The sequence below is a fragment of the Protopterus annectens genome, chromosome 9.part0, assembly GCF_019279795.1.
Source record: "Protopterus annectens isolate FY-2018-M chromosome 9.part0, PAN1.0, whole genome shotgun sequence".
NCBI lineage: Eukaryota > Metazoa > Chordata > Ceratodontiformes > Protopteridae > Protopterus > Protopterus annectens.
In genome coordinates, this window is record NC_056743.1 from 880,187,506 (window position 1) to 880,208,569 (window position 21,064).

Sequence of the window (21,064 nt, forward strand, 5' to 3'; positions counted from 1 at the left end):
AACATACAATTACACAGAAAATGGAGACTTTGCAAGTTCACTTTGGAATTTTGCTTAGTAAAGGATTGGGTTTTGTCTTAGTTACAAAATTGACATACAGTTATTGGTAAATTGAAGTTTTATACTTATAAAGTTAAACTTACATCTGTTATTTTCAAACTTAGGTGTGACTTCAGTAAAACCATGTTCTTCAGCTGTGTAAAATGAAGAAAAGCATTTTATGCCCCCCACAAAGGATATTAACACTTTGAACAAATGGTGGAACGTGACTTCTAGGCTGCAAAGCTCAGCAAAATCACTCTACAAGATAACCTGACTGCTGAGGAGGAAGATTGCACGACCTTATGGTGACCAATGAATACAGGCGCGCTCTCGATATGGGGAGGGATGGTCATCATGAGGCATGGATTACAAATGATCATGATGAAAACGTTAGGTGACGGGACACATACCTAGAGTATCAAGACAAGGAAATAAATAGGGCATATAGTAAGATTGATTTGTCTTACTTGATGCAATGTACCAAGGCACCATCAATGAGGATGAATTTCACTTTTATGCTGGGCCCTAAGATATCTGCCTTATTTAACTCACATTGGCCGTGTCTTAATGTTTTGCATTTAGACCCATTGTATCGCAAGGGGTCCCAAGACAGAACCTGGCGGGCAGCTTTGTAGACTAGTTGTACATGGTGGTGGAAACACCACATCAAAGATTCCTGGCACTGTCTCTCAGAGGACTAGAGCAAGTGGAGTTGACGCTGAGACGTATGGCCTTTTAACCATAGATGTAGTCAATCTCTTTCCACTATTCCCCACACAAATGAGGGACTTGAATTATTTCAGGAAAGTTTATAATAGTAAAAGTTTTGACCTAGGGAGGCTTAACACATGTTTGATTATGAGATTTATTTGACCAGTAACTATTTAATGTTTGAAGGAAACTTAACAACAGACTAAAGCAGGTGGCAATGGGGCACGCTAGCCCCAGTTTTTGCCAACCTGGTTTCATTGGCAGTGGTGAGATTCATTTTATCATCAGTATTTAATAAACACATAGTATTATATAGTAGGCTTCTGAAGGAGATCCTAGTACCCCTTTGGAAGGGCACAGAAGAAGAAGTAATTGAATTTATGGTTTATACATCAACCAAGTTACGGAGTTTTACTACACACACACATGGTAGGTGACATCAATCAATTATTTGGATGTTTGTATTTTTAAATATGAAGGTAAACTAGGTAACATCTACAGTAGCAAAACCTAGTTTTTCTAATTCCATACACTTCACTAGTTGCCACCCCTCCACCAAAGGAAGGGTGTGGATTAAAGGGCAAATGGTGAGACTTTCCAGGTTGGTTAGTAAATCTATGATAGGTTCAAGAAGGAGATGTATACTGATTGGTTTGTCGATGAAAGTGATATCCTTGAAATTATTGTTAAAATAAAGTAAGGGAATGGAGTAGGAAAAGAAGTGATTATATATATCAATGGTGGGGTATCGGTAAATAATAAGGGTAGAAAATATGGGATTGTGGACAGTGGCGAGATAGTTTTGTTATTTGTGGAAATTTTAACGGTTAAGCGGCTAAAGAGTTTTGTGGAAGTGTGCGATGAATGGAATGGCCAAGTAATGGAAAATTCCAGAGTACCAAGTGGTGGTATTTCAAAATTGTTTTTTGTGTGAGTGGCGCGCAGGCTGGTGCGGTGTGGCGCGGCAGACGAAAATGTACGGGCGCGGCGAGTGTGGTGTGTGGGCGGCGGCGGCTGGTGGCGTTCAGGCGTGGCGGCGGTGTTGGCGTAGTAATGGTGTGTGCGTGGCGTTTTGGCATGGTATGACGCATTGTAAGTGGCGTGAAAGTGAAATACACGGAAGTGGCGCGAAAGAATATGTGTGGCATGTTATACGGCATAGTAGGGTGTGTAGTACTTACCAATGGTTTTTTTTTGTTGGGTATTTTGCATTTCGGAGTATAAGTGCGGTGCGGACCAGAGGTAGATGAGTTAGCGTTATTGTGGGCGATTATGGGGTTTTGCCGGAAAGCGCGAGTGTAGTAGGTGTGGCATGTTTTGCCGTGTTGTGGTGTTAAGTGTGTGAGGAAGTAGATAAGTGTGTTAGTGTGTTTTGGACGGCGGCAAGCATTGGTGGTTGTTTTGCTGCCAAGTGGCGGCGGTGGTATTATGGTAATGCGGATGGAGTGGCGGCTGGCGGCGATGGCATGGTAGTGTATTTTTTTGTATGGACGGAAGAAATGGAGTGTGGGTGCGTTACGGGCGGCAATGGCGGCATGGTGATGACGGTGGCAAACAGTAATGGCAATTGAGTAATGCCGGTAAAGCGGATGGGCGGCGCGTTATGGCGGCGGCAAGCAGATGGCGTATGGCGCGGCGGCGGCGGCATTACGGCGGTGTTGTTTGGCGTGGCGGCGCGGCGGCAATGCAATGGTGCGGTGCGTGTGTTTTGCCGTGGCGTTATGACGGGAAAAGCGCACCAAGTAATAAGCGCCACTGATGATGGTGCGTTGCTGTTAAGCGGCGGCGGCGAAAGAGTGTTGGCCAGACGGTGGCGGCCAGCGGCTGGTGGTAGTTCCGGTGTAAGCGGGAAAGTGCGAATGGACGGATGCTGCATTGCAAATGCGGTGGTACCGTGCGGTGCGGCGGCAGGCGGCGGTGCGTGCGCGCGCGTGCGGCGCGCGCGGCGGCGGCGGCGCGCGCGGTGGTGGTGCGGCGGCAGTGGCGGCGGCGGCAGTGCGTGCGGTGCGCGCGGCAGGCGGCGGCGGCGCGCGGCGGCAGTGCGGTGGCGGCGCGGCGCGGCGCGGCGGCGTGGCGGCGGCGCGGCGGCGGCGCGGCGGCATGGCGGTGCGCGGCGGCGGGCGGCGGCGGCGGCATGGCGGCAACGGGGCCAAATGCGGCGGCGGTACGGGGCATGGTTTTATGGGACCAATGGACGGTGTCGGCGTATATTTAATGCATTTTTGACGATGGAATGGGCGATGGGGCACGGTTAATGGCGGCGACGGCGACGGGACGCATGGCGACGGCACGGCGCGGCGACGGCGGTAAAGATGGCGATGGCGCAATGCATGGCGATGGAGCGAAGAGCGTGGCGGCGGCGGTTATTTTTGTGTTTTTGGCGATTTTGCGGTGGATGCAAGCGGTTTTGCAAGCGGGCAACAGGCGTGCAAGTGCAGTGCAGGCAGGCAAGGCAAGCAGGCAAGTGCAAGGCAAGGCAGGCAGGCAAGGCAGGCAAGTGCAAGTGGCAAGTGTATACAAGGCAAGGCAAGGGCATACATATATATATATATATATATATATATATATATACATATATATATATATATATATATATATATATATATATATATATATACATATATATATATACATATACATACATATATATATATATATATATATATATATATATATACATATATGTATATATATATATGTATATATATCTATATATATATATATATATATATACATATATATATATATATATACATATATATACATATATATATCCATATATATATATATATATATATGTATATATATATATATATATATATATATATATATACATATATATACATATATATATATATATATACATATATATAAAATCTTGCTCTCCTTCCACTGACAATCTATCTCCTACATTCCTCAAACTTGCTGCTGACTCAGTTGCCTATCCTATATCTATACTAATTAATCGATCTATTCTTGAATAAACTGTCCCCACCCTTTGGAAATCTTTCTTCACTATCCCTCTTCATAAAGGTGGAAACTCCACTGACCCCTCAAACTACCGACCCATTGCCATTCTGTACCCCCTTCTCCAAGATATTAGAAAAATGTATTCACTCACAGCTTCTCAATCCCCTCCTCACACACCATTTACTTACCCCTACCCAACATGGATTTCGTCCTCACTACAGCACCCCCACTGCCCTCCTCTCCTTCACTTATATCACTGCAGAGGCCGTAGACAACAATAAACTCATTTGCTGTCTCTTCCTAAATCTCTCCAAAGCCTTCGGTACTGTCTCTCATCCTCTACTACTATCCAAACTCTCAAATCTCCACCTATCCTCCACCGCACTTGCCTGGCTTAATAGTTACCTATCTGGCAGGAAACAATCTGTCAAATGGCTCTCATCCTCCTCACCTTTCCATCCCATCTCCACTGGTGTTCCCCAAGGCTCCATCTTGGGACCCCTTTTGTTTAACATCTTCACCAATGATCTTTACACCTCATGCAAAGAATCCTTCCTTATTCAGTATGCCGACGACTCCACACTTATATCCATCTCAAATAACATTCCTGAAGTACACTCCCTAACCCAACAGGCCCTAGTGTCCACTGAATAATGGCTCTCTCACAACCTATTGATCCTAAATTCCAAAAGGACCAAACTCCTATTTTTCCTTCCCCGTTTTTTTCTCATCACAAAACCTTCTTTTTTATTACATCTAACAATACAACTATCCAACATGACACCCACACAAAACTCCTAGGGGTCATTATTGATGACGAACTAAAGTTCAATCTACACATACTCCAATGTATAAAAAAAACAAACCAGAAACTAGGTCTGCTACATCGGAACAAAAAATTCCTAACCCCTGAATCTAGATTTACCCTGGGCCAGGCACTCCCCTCCCTCTTGTACGCCGCTCCAGTTCTTACCAATATCCAGGCCTCCACTCTAAACAAACTCCAACAGACTTACCATAAAACAGCCAGATTCATTACTAACTCCCCATACAACTCACACCACTGCATTTCTTTAAACTCTCTTCAATGGCTTGAACTTTCCAAATCTCTGCTATCTTATCAATTTTATATGCTACACTCTATTCTTTATAAACCCATCTTCTGTCCATCTCTATCTTCCTTAGTCTTCATCTGCATCCCATCCCAGACCCTCCGCACTTCTAACCAATAATTACATGATATCTACCACCCAAAAAGGTCAGTAGGCAAACTATCCTACAAATGCTCCCTTGTCCATGCTTGGAACAAATTTCCCCTTGACTTACGTTCCATCTCCAACACCTCACACTTTAAAATTAACTAAAAGCTTATTTTCTCAATTCCAGAACCTGCCCTTGCCATGACCCTACCTAGTCTTCCTTCCCTTTATGTACCCTCAAAAGGACCATACTTAGTACCTGATTACACCTCTCTTGCCAATGTGTCTGCTATGCATTTGCATAATTTTATACAAACATGTTTTTATTGTTGACCTATTGAACTATATCAATGTAAAATTGTTACTTAGCTTCTTTTTAATGCAACTTTAACTTTATGCATGTAACTGAACATATGTAAATATTTTTGCTATAACTGCTATCAATATTGTTTAACATTGTACTTGTTTAAAATATACTACTGGAGCTTTTCTCCTCGGGTCTCCACTGAAAATGGGCCACAAGGCCAGTTGGACAAACCCGGTTAACCAATGTCAATAAATAAATAAAATACATACACACATACACACATACACATACATACACACACACACACACACACACACACACACACACACACACACACACACACACACACACACACACGTATAATACAAACAAACCCAACTAAAAGAATAAAGTACACTAAATAATAAAATTAACAAACAAAAGATCATAGCTGTTCACCTTATCTTTAAATTCTTCGAGTGGTACCGGTGTCCCCCACTTGAGATCCCGGGTGATGCAGCGTGGCTTCAGGCCATCACGAATCCAGGACTGGGTGATGAGCCGAGCATTTGATGTCCAGTCTCCAGAACCCCATGACTTGTTTAGCCATTCCTGAAGAGAGTCTTTAAGCTACAAAAGAAAAGATACAGCACAAATTTCAAGTACTTGCTGACTAGGCGATTATATCATATTCTAGGGCTCCTCAAGAATGTGATCAGGAAAGCAATGAAAACTGACGAGAGCAATTAATGTAGGACTATGTAAGGGTGAAAAGACAAGAAAAAACTGCATACAAAGCTACATACATCTTTTATGAAGTGTCTAGTTTATTAACATCTTGCACACTTGCTTTAAGGAACAGTATCTTACAATGGAGTCAGTCACTCGCACACACACGCAAACACATGCGCACACACACACTTACTTAAGGAAACCAAACACAATTTTACTTCCACAGCCCGAGTGTCCAGATTTCCTTCATAAAATATCCATCTACATCATAAAACTGTACATAAGCTATTTTAATAACTCTATCCACGAACACGACAGAACCAGCACAAAATGACAAGACACGAACACTCAACAGGTGATTTAAAAGGTTGCACTGAAACAGGGATGTGATAAATGTATTTCTTATTTTACATTTGTTTACAGGGAAAGTCTAATTGGACATAGGTCCTTTTTCAGCGGAGGCCCGGGGAGAAAAGCTCCACAAAATGATACATTAATTGCAGAATAATAAAAAGTAATAAAATTGATATAAATGCAATTTAACAATGCCAGCATAAGCCACAAATGTAAAATGTGTGTAACACAGATACATGAGGACAGCAGATATACATGGAGTATACATTCATATAAGCATAGGAGTATTGGTTACATCTGTGATGGTACATATTGACATTAGAACAACAGTAACAGCTGCAGCAGTGATGTAGTCATAAAGCTTATTGGACATAGTTATGGCTGTAAACTAAGTCAGATATACAGCTGTGTCTGGAGAGATGGTGTAGTAGACAGGTTCAGAGATTAGGAGGAAATAGTAGGGGAAGAATAAAGGAGTAAGAAGTATACATGGAATAGGTGATGGAAATAAAAATAAAATACACACTCTATATACATATATATATATATATATATATATATATATATATATATATATATATATATATATATATATATATATATAGACACACACACACACACACAAAAACACATACATACATAGATATATATACATATATACAGATACACACACACACACACACACACACACACACACACACACACACACACACACACACACACACTTGTTCTTCTTTCGGCTTTTCCGGGTTAGGGGTCACCACAGCAGAACTCCAGTCTGCTGTTGATTGGCAGTAGATTATTTCGCTGCCGAGGTGCCAGCTCGACGCCCGACCTTCAACGAAGGTACACCCATTCACGCATGTCTTTCGAAGGCCACTCGACCGCGAGAAGGACATGCAGACTCCACACAGAAGGCGCTCCAGATGAGAATCGAATGGGAGAACCTCTTGCTGTGAGGTGACAACGCTACCACTGCACCACCGTGGCTTATATATATATATATATATATATATATATATATATATATATATATATATATATATATATATATATATATATCCATGCATACACACTATATATCTATATATGTGTGTGTGTGTGTGTCTGTGTCTATGTGTGTGTATATAGGGTCTATATTACATCACCAAACGCTTAAAAAAGTGAACGGTGATTAATCGACCCTATGTAAGTGAAAGCTTACAATGTCGAACTGTCAGAACAGTGATTTTTTTCCAAGGGAAAAAAAATCGCTGTTCCAACAAACAAAAAAAAAAAAAAGAAAAGAAAACACTTTAAAACATTACATTAAGTGGGGGGCTGCGCCACCCAAACGCCCCCTACTTAAATATACCAACACAGAGACAGCACAGTGCCGAAAACGGCAAAGTAAAGAAGTGGCCAAGCAAATTCTTTCCCTTGGAAAGAATTTGCTAAAAAGCCGCTTCGATATTTTGCCTTTTCAGTCTTTTATGTTCGACCAAGATGCATTCGAAAGAAAGAATGCGTCTTCGGTCTTGTAATAGGAACCCGTGGGTTGTTGGAGGATGACACCAAGTAGGGAGTATGAAAGCAGATACGTGTATTTATTTATTTTTTATTTATTTATTGACATTTCTTAACCGGGTTTGTCCAACTGGGCTTGTGGCCCATTTTCAGTGGAGACCCGAGGAGAAAAGCTCCAGTAATACATTTTAAAACAAGTACAATTTTAAACAATATTGATATAATAGCAGTTATAGCAAAACAATTCACATATGTTGGGTTACATGCATAAAGTTAAAGTTGCATTAAAAAGAAGCTAAGTGACAATTTTACATTGATATACTTCAATAGGTCAACAATGAACATTTTTTGTTTGCATAAAATTGTGCAAATGCATAGTAGACACATTGGAGAGAGAGGTGCAATGAGGTACTAAGTATGGTCCTTTTGAGGGTACATAAAGGGAAGGAAGACTAGGTAGGGTCATGGCAAGGGCAGGTTCTGGAATTGAGAAAATAAGCTTTTAGTTCATTTTTAAAGTGGGAGGTGTGGGAGATGGAATGTAAGTCAAGGGGAAGTTTGTTCCAAGCATGGGCAAGGGAGCGTTTGTAGGGTTGCCTACTGACCTTTTGGGGGGTAGATATCAAGTAATTGTTGGTTAGAAGTACGGAGAAGTACGGAGAGTCTGGGATGGGATGTAGATGGAGACCAAGGAAGATAGAGATGGACAGAAGGAGGATTTATAAAGAATAGAGTGTATATGAAATTGATAAGATAGCAGAAACTGGGGAAGTTCAAGCCATTGAAGAGAGTTTAAAGAAATGCAGTGGTGTGAGTTGTATGGGAAGTTAGTAATGAATCTGGCTATTTTATGGCAAATCTGTTGCAATTTGTTTAGAGTGGAGGCCTGGATATTGGTAAGAACTGGGGCGGCGTATAAGAGGGAGGGGAGGAGGAGTGCCTGGCCCAGGGTAAGTCTAGATTCAGGGGGTTAGGAATTTTTTGGTCTGATATAGCAGACCTAGTTTCTGGTTTGTCTTTTTTTAAACATTGGAGTATGTGTAGGTTGAACTTGAGTTCGTCATTGATAATGACCCCCTAGGAGTTTTGTGTGGGTGTCAGGTTGGATGTTTGTATTGTTAGAAGATGTAATAAAAAAGGAGGTTTAGTGATGAGAAACAGAACGGGGAAGGAAAAGAAGGGGTTTGGTCTTTTTGGGATTTAGGATCAATAGGCTGTGAGAGAGCCACTGTTCAGTGGATAGTAGGGCCGGTTGGGTCAGGGAGTGTACTTCAGGAATGTTATTTGAGATGGATTTAAGTGAGGAGTCGACGGCATACTGAATAAGGGAGAATTCTTTGCATGAGGTGTAAAGATCATTGGTAAAGATGTTAAACAAAAGGGGTCCCAAGATGGAGCCTTGGGGAACACCAGTGGAGATGGGAAGGAAAGGTGAGGACGATGAGAGCCATTTGACAGATTGTTCCCCGCCAGATATGTAACTATTAAACCAGGCAAGTGTGGAGGGGGACAGGTGGAGATTTGCGAGTTTGGATAGTAGTAGAGGATGAGAGACAGTATCGAAGGCTTTGGAGATATCTAGGAAGAGACAGGAAATTAGTTTATTGTTGTCTAGGGCCTCTGCAATGATATGAGTGAAACAGAGGAGGGCAGTGGTGGTGCTGTGGTGAGGACAAAATCCATGTGGGGTAGGGGTAAGTAAATGGTGTGTGAGGAGGTGATTGAGAAGCTGTGAGTAAATACATTTTTATAATATCTTGGAGAGGGGGGACAGAATGGCAATGGGTCGGTAGTTTGAGGGGTCAGTGGAGTTTCCACCTTTATGAAGAGGGATAGTGAAGAACGATTTCCAAAGGGTGGAGACAGTTGATTCCAGAATAGATCGATTAATTAGTATAGATACAGGATAGGCAACTGAGTCAGCAGCAAGATTGAGGAATGTAGGAGATAGACTGTCAGTGGAAGGAGAGCAAGGTTTTAGCTTGAGTAGTAGAGATTTGATGTAAGTAATGGGAATTGGCTCAAAAGAAAACAAAGTTGTGTTTGTGGGACTTGGAGAGGTGGGTGTCAAAGTAGAGTTAGGCTTAGAGGTTGCCAGATTTTGGATGGAAGAGATAAAGTGTTTATTCAGGAGGGTAGCTGTTTCCTGAGAGGAAGAGTTAGGGTATGGGGAGGGATTAGAGGGCTTTCCAGGATAGAGGATGTTGTTGAGAGTTGACCAAAAGTTTAGAGGATTGGATTTGTTGTTAAGCTGAGCAGAGGTATAGTATAACGTTTTGTCTTTAGTTGTATGTTTTTTTGCAAGGTTCCTCAGTTGTCTGTATTTTTGAAGAAAAGGTGGTTGTTTAGTTTTAGTCCAGGTTTTCCAAGCATGATCTCTTTTTTTCATAAGGGACCTAGTCTCTTTGGTGAGCCAGGAAGCATGGTTTGATTTTACTCTGATCTTCCTAGAGGGAGCTAAGGAGTTTAGAGTATTAATGAAAATGCTACTGAAAGTGCTTACAGCATCGTTGAGGGGGAGGTGTTTTAGGATGGACCAATCTATCCTGTGGGGAATGGAGTTAAATTGGGATGAACTGAAAGTCGATAGTTTTCAACAGTCTTTGATAAGGTGGGGTTTAGGAATATGGGAGTAGTGTCTTATGATGGTGGTAGGGAGATGATCAGCGAGGGAGTCAGGTAAGGTGGTGGGATTGTGGTATTGGTGGGGGGAATTGGTAAGGATCCAGTCTATGATGGAGCTGGAAGTGGAATTTGTATGGAAGCGAGTGGGAGATGTTATAAGTTGGTAGAAGCTGTGTAGGTGGATACTGAGTTGGGGAGAGTCAGTTGTGAGTTTGGACCAATCAATGTTGACATCACCAAGGATAAGTGTCTCATATGGTATGTTGTGGGAGAACCAGGATAGGATGTTTTCAAGAATGGGCAGATTCTTACCAGGAGGAAGGCAGAAAGAGGCAATTGCAGAGTGTACACACCAGAATGCTCTAAACAGTAGTTGGGATTACACTGTACTGGAGAGTAATTATCAGGCAGAAATATAACTGTGTGTGAATATTGGCACTGCTTAAGACAGATCTATGCAGCTTCCCTTAATTTGCACCATCACAGGTAAAGTTTTAGGCAGTCCCACAGCACACTGAAGCCAGTCTGTGTCTGTGGCATTACAATGCCAAGAGTGATCCCCTTGCTCCAAACTTTTTTTTTAAATCAAATCAGAAGTATCTGTTACTTATGTTAAAGACTGTGAAGGGCAATTTATCAGCATGACAACTGGTCCTGGATCGTATTTGAGAACTGAGGAGGCTGCATATCCATCAGCTCCTTTACACAGACTCCAGAACAACAGACCCATGGTTACAGAAGCCCAAAACTCACAAGACGGCCTTTTACAGTTGTTGTACCACACAAGAAGTGTTCACTGCTTCTGCCATGAACACAATACAGTAATGCCATTCATTTCACAATGCTGATACTGCACCGCCACCCCACCGGCATCTGCAGATTGTGCTCCCTAACACCATGAACCCATGCAGCTGCCCCCTTCATCCTGCCCTAGCTATGCCTCTGAACAGTAGCAGTGAGTGTGTGTGTGTGTGTGTGTGTGTGTGTGTGTGTGTGTGTGTGTGTGTGTGTGTGTGTGTGTGTGTGTGTGTGTGTGTGTGGCTAAACTATTCATGTAACAAAACGGAACCTGATGCATTCAGTTAGATGGGTTCCTCAGTAGTTTACAGTATTAATACAATCAACAATGAATACTTTGAGCTTTTGTACACTCACTTCTAGGAATAGTTGGCAAAGCTTCCTGCAGATTAAAATGTAACTCAGCAAGACCATCATCTTTACAGCCTGGTCCCTGTGCTACACAGGGCAAAGACGGGAAGTCATACGTGTTAATTTCCAGATCAGATATCTGAGTGAGTGAATCCAAAAAAAAAAAAAATAAACAACTATGTCTATATTCTGCACTGGATGAAACAACTCAATGCCAGAGTCACACCAGCTAACTGACAGTGTGTTGTGCCTGTCAATTGAAATTCCTGTAAGTAGGACATTTGGTTGAAATGCATCCCCCAGGCGCCTCTCCTCCCAGAATAAACAATGGGAGGGGAGGATACAGGGAATCCCTATCCTTTACTCCTCAACAGATCAAATGCATACATACATACACACACACACACATTTGATATATATATATATATATATATATATATATATATATATATATATATATATATATATATATATATATATATATATATATATATATATCCATCTGACATTTGTTGACCAGGTTAGTCTGAGCAGAGACCTGAGGAGAAAAGTTCCAATAGAAAACAAACAAACTTATATAACATGGTAAAAATATTCTAATGAAAAAATTGCATCTGAAACTAAGCATACATAGTACAAAGTACAAAAATGTCAGATACAGCATACAAATAACATCATTCAGTATAATGTACAATATACACGACATAATAACGTACGATCACTTTTGTACATAAAGAAAAATATCATAAGAGGTCACATGCTAGTGGAAGGTACAGGAGAAGCAGAAGATTTTAAGGCATATAGTATAAACAGGGGTTAAAACCCCATGTGAAAGGCCAGTGACCTGACAAATTAGGTAATTAGTAATAACTTTGGTCAATGGATTTTTTTTAAATAGCAGTTACAATGCTGTATAAAGCTCCTTCTGATCCCACACCTCACAGAAAAGGACAATCTATAGTGCTGATCACCTTGTATAAATCTACAAGCAGAACAAACTAGAAAAGCCTTGCCCCCAAGCAATTACAATACATTCTACCATAACAAGATCAGAGCACTGCTTCTCTGCCTACCCTTATAGGTTCATACTAGGCTATCTGCCCTAGGGCATTTATAAGCCTAGCCAGAATGTGTTTGGCTTTCGCCACCCATTTTAAATTTATTTTGCTATGCCCTTTTTCGAGGTTAGTATACTGTGCGCCTCTGTCTAACAGTGACACAGAAGTGATACCCAGGGTAAACCTACGATCTCCCATCCACTCATCAAGATTCCTCTTGAAGAGAGTCAATGAGGGACTCTGCCTAACCTGGACTGGGATTTTATTCTACAGTGAAGGGAGCCTCTGGGTTATGAATCTGTCCCTCCAGCATGTCCTATTTATTTCAGTGCTGAGGTTCAAGTCTCTCGAGCGTAGCTCGATGGGATTTGGATTTTCTGAGGTGCAGCATGTCCATTAATTCCGGGTTGGACATGGCTTTATACGTCAGGCACAGATCGCCTCTGAACAGGTGGTATGCCACTGAGTATAGCTGGAGTTTCTTTAACCGGGCAGCATATGGCATCTGTTTGAGCCCTTTGATCCTCTTGGTGAGGTACTTTTGGGGTCTTTCCAGTTGCTGCAGGTGTCTGGTAAGGTACATCCCAAAAAAGGCATTGTACTCAATAATGGGCCTGATGAGGGATGAGTAAAGAGGCACGATGACCTCCCCTGATCTAGATGTGAATCCCTTCATGATTAGGTGGGCTATATAAAATGTTTTTCTAACCACTTTGGCCACGTGGTTGTCAAATGAGAGATTGCTATCAACTTGGGTCACCAGGTCCCTAATTACTTCTTCTGTACTTAATGGATTACCACCTATGTGGTAATTTGTGGGCACTTTGTTTTTGCCAAAGGGGATGACTATACACTTTTTGGCATTTAGCTTGAGGCCATGGCTCTGGCATCAGTTGTCTGTTTCTATGAGGCCCTTTTGCAGGATGCTTGTGTCGGCTGGAGAGTCGATTATGGCGCCCAGTTTGCAGTCATCTGCGAACTTGGTCAGCCACAGTCCTTCCGTGTTGGCCTGTACCTCCGAGAAATATATACCGAACAAGAGAGGTCCCAGGACTGAGCCTTGTGGGATGCCACTTGTAACTGGTTTGGAGTCTGACACAGCTCCAGCAATTCTAACCATGTGGGTTCTGTCCTTGAGCCAGTTTGCAACCCATCTACTGACATAGGGGTTTATATTTAAGCTGGTGAGCTTATCTATAATACCCGAGTGGGGTATTGTATCGAAGGCTTTTGCGAGGTCCAGGTAGGCTGTGTGGACCACCTTCCCCTCGTCAATGGCCTTGGTGACTGTTTCAAAGAAATCAACCAGGTTTAAGAGGCAGGATCTGCCCTTAACAAAGCCAAACTGGGTAGGATCCAGTGTCTGTAGGCCCCCAATATCTTTATTTATGAGGTCCATGATGATCCTTTCCATAGCTTTGCAGACCAAGCTAGTCAGGCTTATGGGGCGATAGTTTCCAGGATCCGTTGAGGCACCACCTTTATGGCGAGGGACCACTGTTGCTGTACGCCACTCTTTGGGCACATATCCCGTAGTAAGGCTGAGATTGAACAGTAGTTTTATGTTTGGGTTTAGCTCTTCTTGGAGTTCATGTAGGACGCAGCCCGGGACACCGTCTGGTCCCATTGATGCTGTGTTTTTTGCTTTGAAGAGGGCGGCTCATGCCTGAGCATCTGAGATGTCAGGGGGGCAGCACTCTGCTGGGATAGATATTTGCCCTTTTGGTGGGGAGGGGGGGGAGAAGTTTGCGCTGAACCTGTCAGCTAGGATGTTGGCAATGTCTGTGGGTTCAGTGTATTTTTTGTCATTTTGGACTAATTCTGAGCATATCTGGGAATTACCACCCAGGTTCCTAACATAACTAAAGAAAGCCTTGTGATTATCCTTAGTGTCCTGTGCAATTTTTCTCTCGAAGCTGGCCTTAGACAATTTTATGAGTGCCCGTAGTTTTTTGCTAATACTGATCAGTGATGCCTTCCCTTTTTGGGATTTTGCTCTATCATTTAGTAGCTTCCTCCTCCTATTGTATAGTTTGTTTATGGCTGGGGTCCACCAGACAGGAAGTCTGCTTTGGAGGATTGGGTCTTGGTTTTATTTGGGATCGCATGATCCATGCATTCCTGAAGGTGTTCATAGAATGCATTTATAAAGGATTCTGCGGTCTGGGCCGTATTTTCCACAGGCCCTGGGGCTTTGAAGGATTCCACCTCGGTTTTGAGGAGTGTGAAATTTGCTCTAGAGAAGTTTTTCACTGTGGTTTTCTGGGCAGGGGGTGGGGTCGGGATGTGAATATCCAGTGAGATTAGTTTATGGTCTGATCTTACCAGTGTGGGATACACTTCTGGTCTGGAGCATAGAGTCCCCATGTTGGTGATGATCAGGTCCAGTATGTTTTCCCCTCTTGTGGGAGTGGTAACAAGTTGTTCCATAGCATTTGAGTTTATAAATTCTAGGAACCTTTGGGCTAGGGTGTTGGAGCTAGAGTAATGCTCCCTGTCTATGTTTGGGTAGTTGAAGTCGCCCAATATAATGGTGTTTGGAGAGACCTTCATATTTTCCAGTGTTCTCAGAAAGGCTGAGTAGGGTTCCTGGGTTTGGGAGGGTGGTCTGTAGCAGGCTATAAACTGGAAGGCAGTTTTACCCACTGTTAGTTGCACATGGACAGTCTCTGATGCTTCGCGCTTTGCCACCAACCTGGAGGTGTGGGTATCTTTGATGAATATCGATACTCCCCCTCCTTTTGTGGTTCGGTCCAAGTTTTGGGGCCGAAAGCATGGTATGAGGTATAACCTGGTAGTGCGGGGGTGCTCTCTGGAGCCCTGAACCAGGTTTCTGTTACTGCACAGATATCGATGTTCTCCATGCTAAAGAGAGTTTTGAGTGCGTGCATCTTGAGGTTTAGACTTCTGGCGTTGAGTAGCATTACACTTAGTTTCTTATCCCTTGTGATACCTATGGAGGTGGGTTTGTCTTTTGAGACTTGCCTAAAAAAGGCACTATGGGGGTAGCAAGAGCCTTTGCCAATATCCGAAAGCCCAGGGGTGACAGGTGCAAGCCATCCCTAGCGAAGGATCGTGGCTTGTCGAGCATATCATCCCAAGCTGACAGGCACTGGATCCCCTTTGAATGACACCAGTACTTAAGCCAATTGTTGAAATTGATCATCTTGTCTTCATATTATGGCATCATTCTTGGTGAGGGTAAGATGCTACTCAAGGTCAGGGTCATACCGGCCTGGGCTACATGCTCAGAGAGCTCCTTTATGTTTCTTTTCATGTAGTCCAGGGAGGTACGTCTCAGGTCATTCACACCAGCATGGACAATGACAGAGTCATATTTGTACTTGCCTTGGAGTGACCTGAGTGCTTGTGTGATGTGGCGGATCCTAGCGCCGGACAGGCTGCTCACCGTGACCCTTTCCTTGTTCAGCCTGGTGAGTGGGACATCAGTGTGCCTGACGATAGAGTCAACTATTACAAGTGTATCAGGTGTGTTGTTTAGTCTTAAAGGCTGTGACTGTTCGGCACACTGGCTTTGTGAGATATGTGTTGCACGTGTTTTGTTTTGGGGTAGCGGTTGCTTGGGTGTCTGCTTTGGAGGTCTCTGCTGCTTAGGCAGATCTTTATTTAGAGCCTCCAAGTATGTTTTTGTGTGATTATGTGTTTTTTGCTGCAAGGTAAGATCAGCTTGGGCAGTCAGCAGAGGCACCATTTTAATCACAGTGCAGTAAATCTTAGCAACAGTCTATCTCTAGTGAAAGACAGGAAAAAGGTCTGTGTATGGTTAGTTAGGTAAGGTGCCTTTCCCGATTTCACTAATAATACAATTTTGACTACTATGGTCAACAGAAGGAGAATCACCTTTTTGTTGTTGCCCCATATAGCTGGAGTTTGCTAGGAGTGCGAAAGGGATAAGGCCTTTTCCTGGAGCTATAGTGTAAAGAGCTACCTGAATTCCCTGACTGTGACTGTTCTATTCAGCCTGTGTAAATCTTATGCATAAAGATGAGGAAAGCTTACAGAGTAAAAAAACAGCCCTTGTTCCAAAAAGACTTCTTGTGTTCCTTTTAATATTAACCAGGATGTGGTGGACTTTCTCTTGAGACTGTGTAAACTGGGTACACACTGTTCACATTTCCTGTCCCTAAGATGGTATTGCCAGTAGTTTTGAGACAGGCAACTCCCTCAACCCGAATGGAAAAACTGCATTCTCTACCACTTACGCTCACTATACTTAAGGAATCTGAGTTCCCACTTCACTACCCTTAACTGCCACCTTAACTCTGTACTGCTAAACCCACTCCTTACAATCTTTACTGAGTAAGGTCAGTACATCAATGTCAATAGTCATAAGCGGGAATACAAAAAAAAAAAAAAGTCAGCCTGCTCACACCAAAATTAGGGTGGGTGCTGTGATGAGAAAGAAGCAACACGGCCATTTATAACCAGTAAAATTGATACAGAGGTGGCAGATGAGATATGGTATGAAAAAGTATAAGACTAAGGTGGGGGATACAAAGAAATGTATGACAGCTGGAATAGCTTTACGATGTTACACTCACCCTAGGGATGGATGCAGCACAGGGGGATAATGGCAGCAGCCAATGGAAGGCATGGATACATTGCCAGAACACGAATTCTGGAGATGCAAAGGTTAACCATCCATTATGTAAGGTACTGACAAAGTACTACTGGAATTCAGTATTTAGTTCTAAACACCATATCAGGAACTGAACGTTAAACTAGGTGCAACTGCTTAATGCTGGGTTACCAAAGCGGCAATGGAATATGGACATGAGGAAAAAAGATCACAACACAAGCACATCCAGGCAAACTTGAGGGACTGCAAGGTCTTCCTCCAAAGACAGCATTTTAATAACATATATTCTGACGGATAAGTGTGAATTAGGGGGTACAGCAGTACATTTGCAGGTTTGAACATTCAGCATAATGTTTAGGGGAAAAATTTGTGAAACCAATAAGAGTACAATTTTTTATTTACTGTGCAGCTAGAAACAATAACCATAATGTTTCATCGGAGTCACAGGTAGTTCAATGCTGCTGAGTCTTGTGACCATGCCTTGGTAGTTCACAGCATAGAATGTACCTCCCCTCTTGAAGATGGCTAGTCTAGTCAAGACCAGGACGAATTTATGAATACACATCCAATTATCCAGGTCCCTTCTGAATAAAAGATAGTGTACCATACTCTTTTAGCTGCAGGGTGAGTCTATTTCAGAGGTGAAGGAAATTCTGAGCAACGAGCCCCCCCCCCCACCCTATCTTGTTTTGTTGATCGACTGGAAAAAGCTTAGACTGTATGTTCTGATATTTGTGGGACTGTGACTTGTGAAGGTACAAAACTATAGTTGTGTAAAATCTTACCATAACAGTAGATGTCCTTTTCTTTACTGTTGCAGCATTCAGTCCTTCCCTTCCCACTTTCCTGCCCCCCTTTTCTCCTCGTTTTCTGTTGGGAATATCTGTATGGCTGAGGGGTCTTTGTCCTTCATCTTAGACATCTTTTTTTTTCATGGATGTACATGTTTTCCTTTCCCCTGGGTAGCTTTAATTCTCCTGGGACACTTCAGTTCTGACTTGGAGAGTTCATACATCACCTTTAATACCTACACCGATGTGGGAAGCATACATCTGATGTGTGATAATGATAAGAATTAAAGACTTTGGTATACTGGCCGGACATAGGGCTATCCTTGGCAAGAAATCCCATAAGTTAAGAATACTGCAACAGTGAAGGGTAGGACACCCTGAATTATTGGGTCCCATTGCTTGGAAAGAAAGGCATAGGTTTTCTTTTAATAAGCCTATAAGAGAGAGGAGAGAGGGCCAGTGTGTCTAGTCTTTCTGGCAGCTTAGGGATTTTAAGTCTATGATCATCTTTGTTAGGAACCTTTAGGGTCTTCTCAACTCTCTGGTTAAGTACATCATAATAGGGGTAGTGTATTCTATTAATTGGTGAATACAAGGGGACAATAACTCTTTTAAAGTTGGAAGTTTGGGGGAGAAAACCTTGGATAATGAAGTACAAACATTTCATGTACTTAACCCAAAAAATTGTCTCTATTGAATATTATGGATATCTGGCCCATTTTGTTACCATCTGTGCATTTTGGATACGTGTTGTTTTTTTTTTTTTTGCTTCCCTACCAGACCTGTTCAATGGTTCCAATACCATCACCCAAACTGGCCCATTTGTTCCATGGAGGAGTGGGAGAGGCAGGTATCTCCCAGCTAGAGTCCTTGCCTAGGATTTCTTATTAGCTCATTCCATTCCTGTATGTTGAACATAAGGTGACAGAGTGGAATAACTTACTGCTACTTTCACCCATGCTGGAGCATTCCCCTTCCTTTACAGAGGCTCATTTGAGTTCCATGCTGCTGATCACAAGGGGCTTGCCTACACATGCTCTCTCTGATTATGTGCATGTATGTAGTTACTGTGCATTCAAACACTCATGCTCCATTGGTGCAGAACCTAGTCTTACTGCTAGATGTCTCCCATGTAATGAGGTAGAGCCATCACTGTTCTGTTAGGAGAGGCAAGCCTACATCATCTAATAGATGAATGCCAGGCACCTGCAACGTACTTAAGGCTTACGTCACAGAGCTGGCAAACCATTACATTTTTTGTTATACTTAATGACATTTGTTTACCAGGAAAGTCCAACTGGGCCAGAAAGTGCCCATTTTCAGAGGAGGCCTGGGGAGAAAAGCTCCACAATCACAATCTTTCAAAAATCAAGTACAGACATTTTAAACCACAACATATCATGTTAAACCACAACACATCAAGTACAGATATTTTAAAACACAAAATATATTACACTACAAAACAGAGTGAAAAAATGTAATGAGAAAAACAGAGAACATATGTTTCAGAGACGAGTGCAAAGAAATACAATAACATGAGTTGGAGAAAAAAATGTGAGGAAAAACTCATCATTATTAGTATGTGATAAATGAGACCAGATGCAATTCTAATAAGATTTTGAGAGAGATATTAGAGATTATATGATTAGAGACAGCGAAGAGAAATTGAGAGATGTCTTAGTATCAGAGATGGTGCTCATATTATGGTTATATAAGGAAGGAGGATGGGCAGGAGATTATAAGAAGAGTGCAGGGAAGGGTGTCTTCAGGTAGCTTGGGTGAGTAGGGAGGAAAGAGGCAGAGGAAAGCTCTGCAGAGATGAAGTGGATAAGGTAATGTAGTGGAAAAAACAAAGAAAGAAGTGGAGTAGGAGGCTGTCAAGTGTGATTTAGGTTGAAAGGGTTGAGTGAAGTATAGTGACTAAGTTCAGTCAGGACTGGCACAGGAGCAGGTCCAATACTTTGTATTCTTTTAGGGAGCATTTAAAGGTGGGTAAGTTAGAAATAGTTCTGATGGCTTGAGGTAAGGAGTTGCATTTTTTGCACAGAGTATGAGTATGGGCTTCGTCAACACCTTAATGCCTCTTTCCCATAACAAGGTGTGGGGTGGGGGAGGGATGAGTCAGAATGTCACTTTTGTAAGCAGCAAACAAGAAATCATTCAAAGTTTTAAAAATATGCAAGCTGATAACAGTAAACTGAAGTTAAGGAACTGCAGACATTATAGTGCTAATGATTCAGGACAGCAAAGTATTTTAGCTTATAAAATGAGTCAATGAGAAGGCCCGCAGCTCTGCAAGTATGACAGTGAGGCAAACCAAGATAGAAGCTGCCAGGTTGGCAATAAAATAAAGATCTACACTCAGTGAAAAAAAATTAAATGATTACAAAAAATGTGCTACAGAATTACAGAAGGTGAACTCAGACTTTTAGAATGAACTGCCTTTGATAAGGCATATGCAGGTTTTTCCTCACATTAGTCCCATTTGGAAGGGTAACAAAGCTAATCATTGTTGATGTCTAACAGTTCATTTTTAAAATGCATTATAAACTACAGAGGCAGAAATAAACTTGAGAAAACTGTCAGGACCAACAGGTCACCTTTCCTCAATCAAATATGATATGGTCGGGGTGCCACATTGTCATTTTTTTAAAGAAGGAAAATTGGGATAAGCCTTTCAGTGGGTCCGGCTGCATATCCACTTGAGCATATCAAGACAGCAGTACCAACAATAACTGTCTCTCTACAAATGGGTGAACATCTTTGGCTGTCAAAGCAGCAATCTGAACCTCAGAATTTTTCATGTACTCTTCAAATTTCACATTAGCAGGCACAGGAAGCACTTTTCAACTATTCCTGCAGTTGTTGGACTTTCTGTTGAACCACATATACATGCAATGGACTATTCTTGCATGACTCAATGGCAGGAATATTTTTTTTACTACTTTTTCAACAATATACACATCTACAACATGATTCTCAGAAAATGTGGCATAGCCAAATGTCATGGATAACAAATACACAATAATTTCATTAAAAAA

The 21,064-nt window shown here is 42.2% G+C and overlaps 1 protein-coding gene across 1 annotated transcript in view; it reads right to left on the reverse strand.

Annotated features, from left to right (window-relative positions):
• Positions 1 to 21,064, reverse strand: part of MARS1 (methionyl-tRNA synthetase 1) — a gene marked incomplete in the record, with an annotated part of 618,581 nt that overhangs the window by 204,940 nt on the left and 392,577 nt on the right. Inside the window, 1 exon segment of the mRNA XM_044083612.1 lies at positions 5,668 to 5,838. Within this exon segment, the coding sequence (XP_043939547.1) occupies positions 5,668 to 5,838 (171 nt within the window).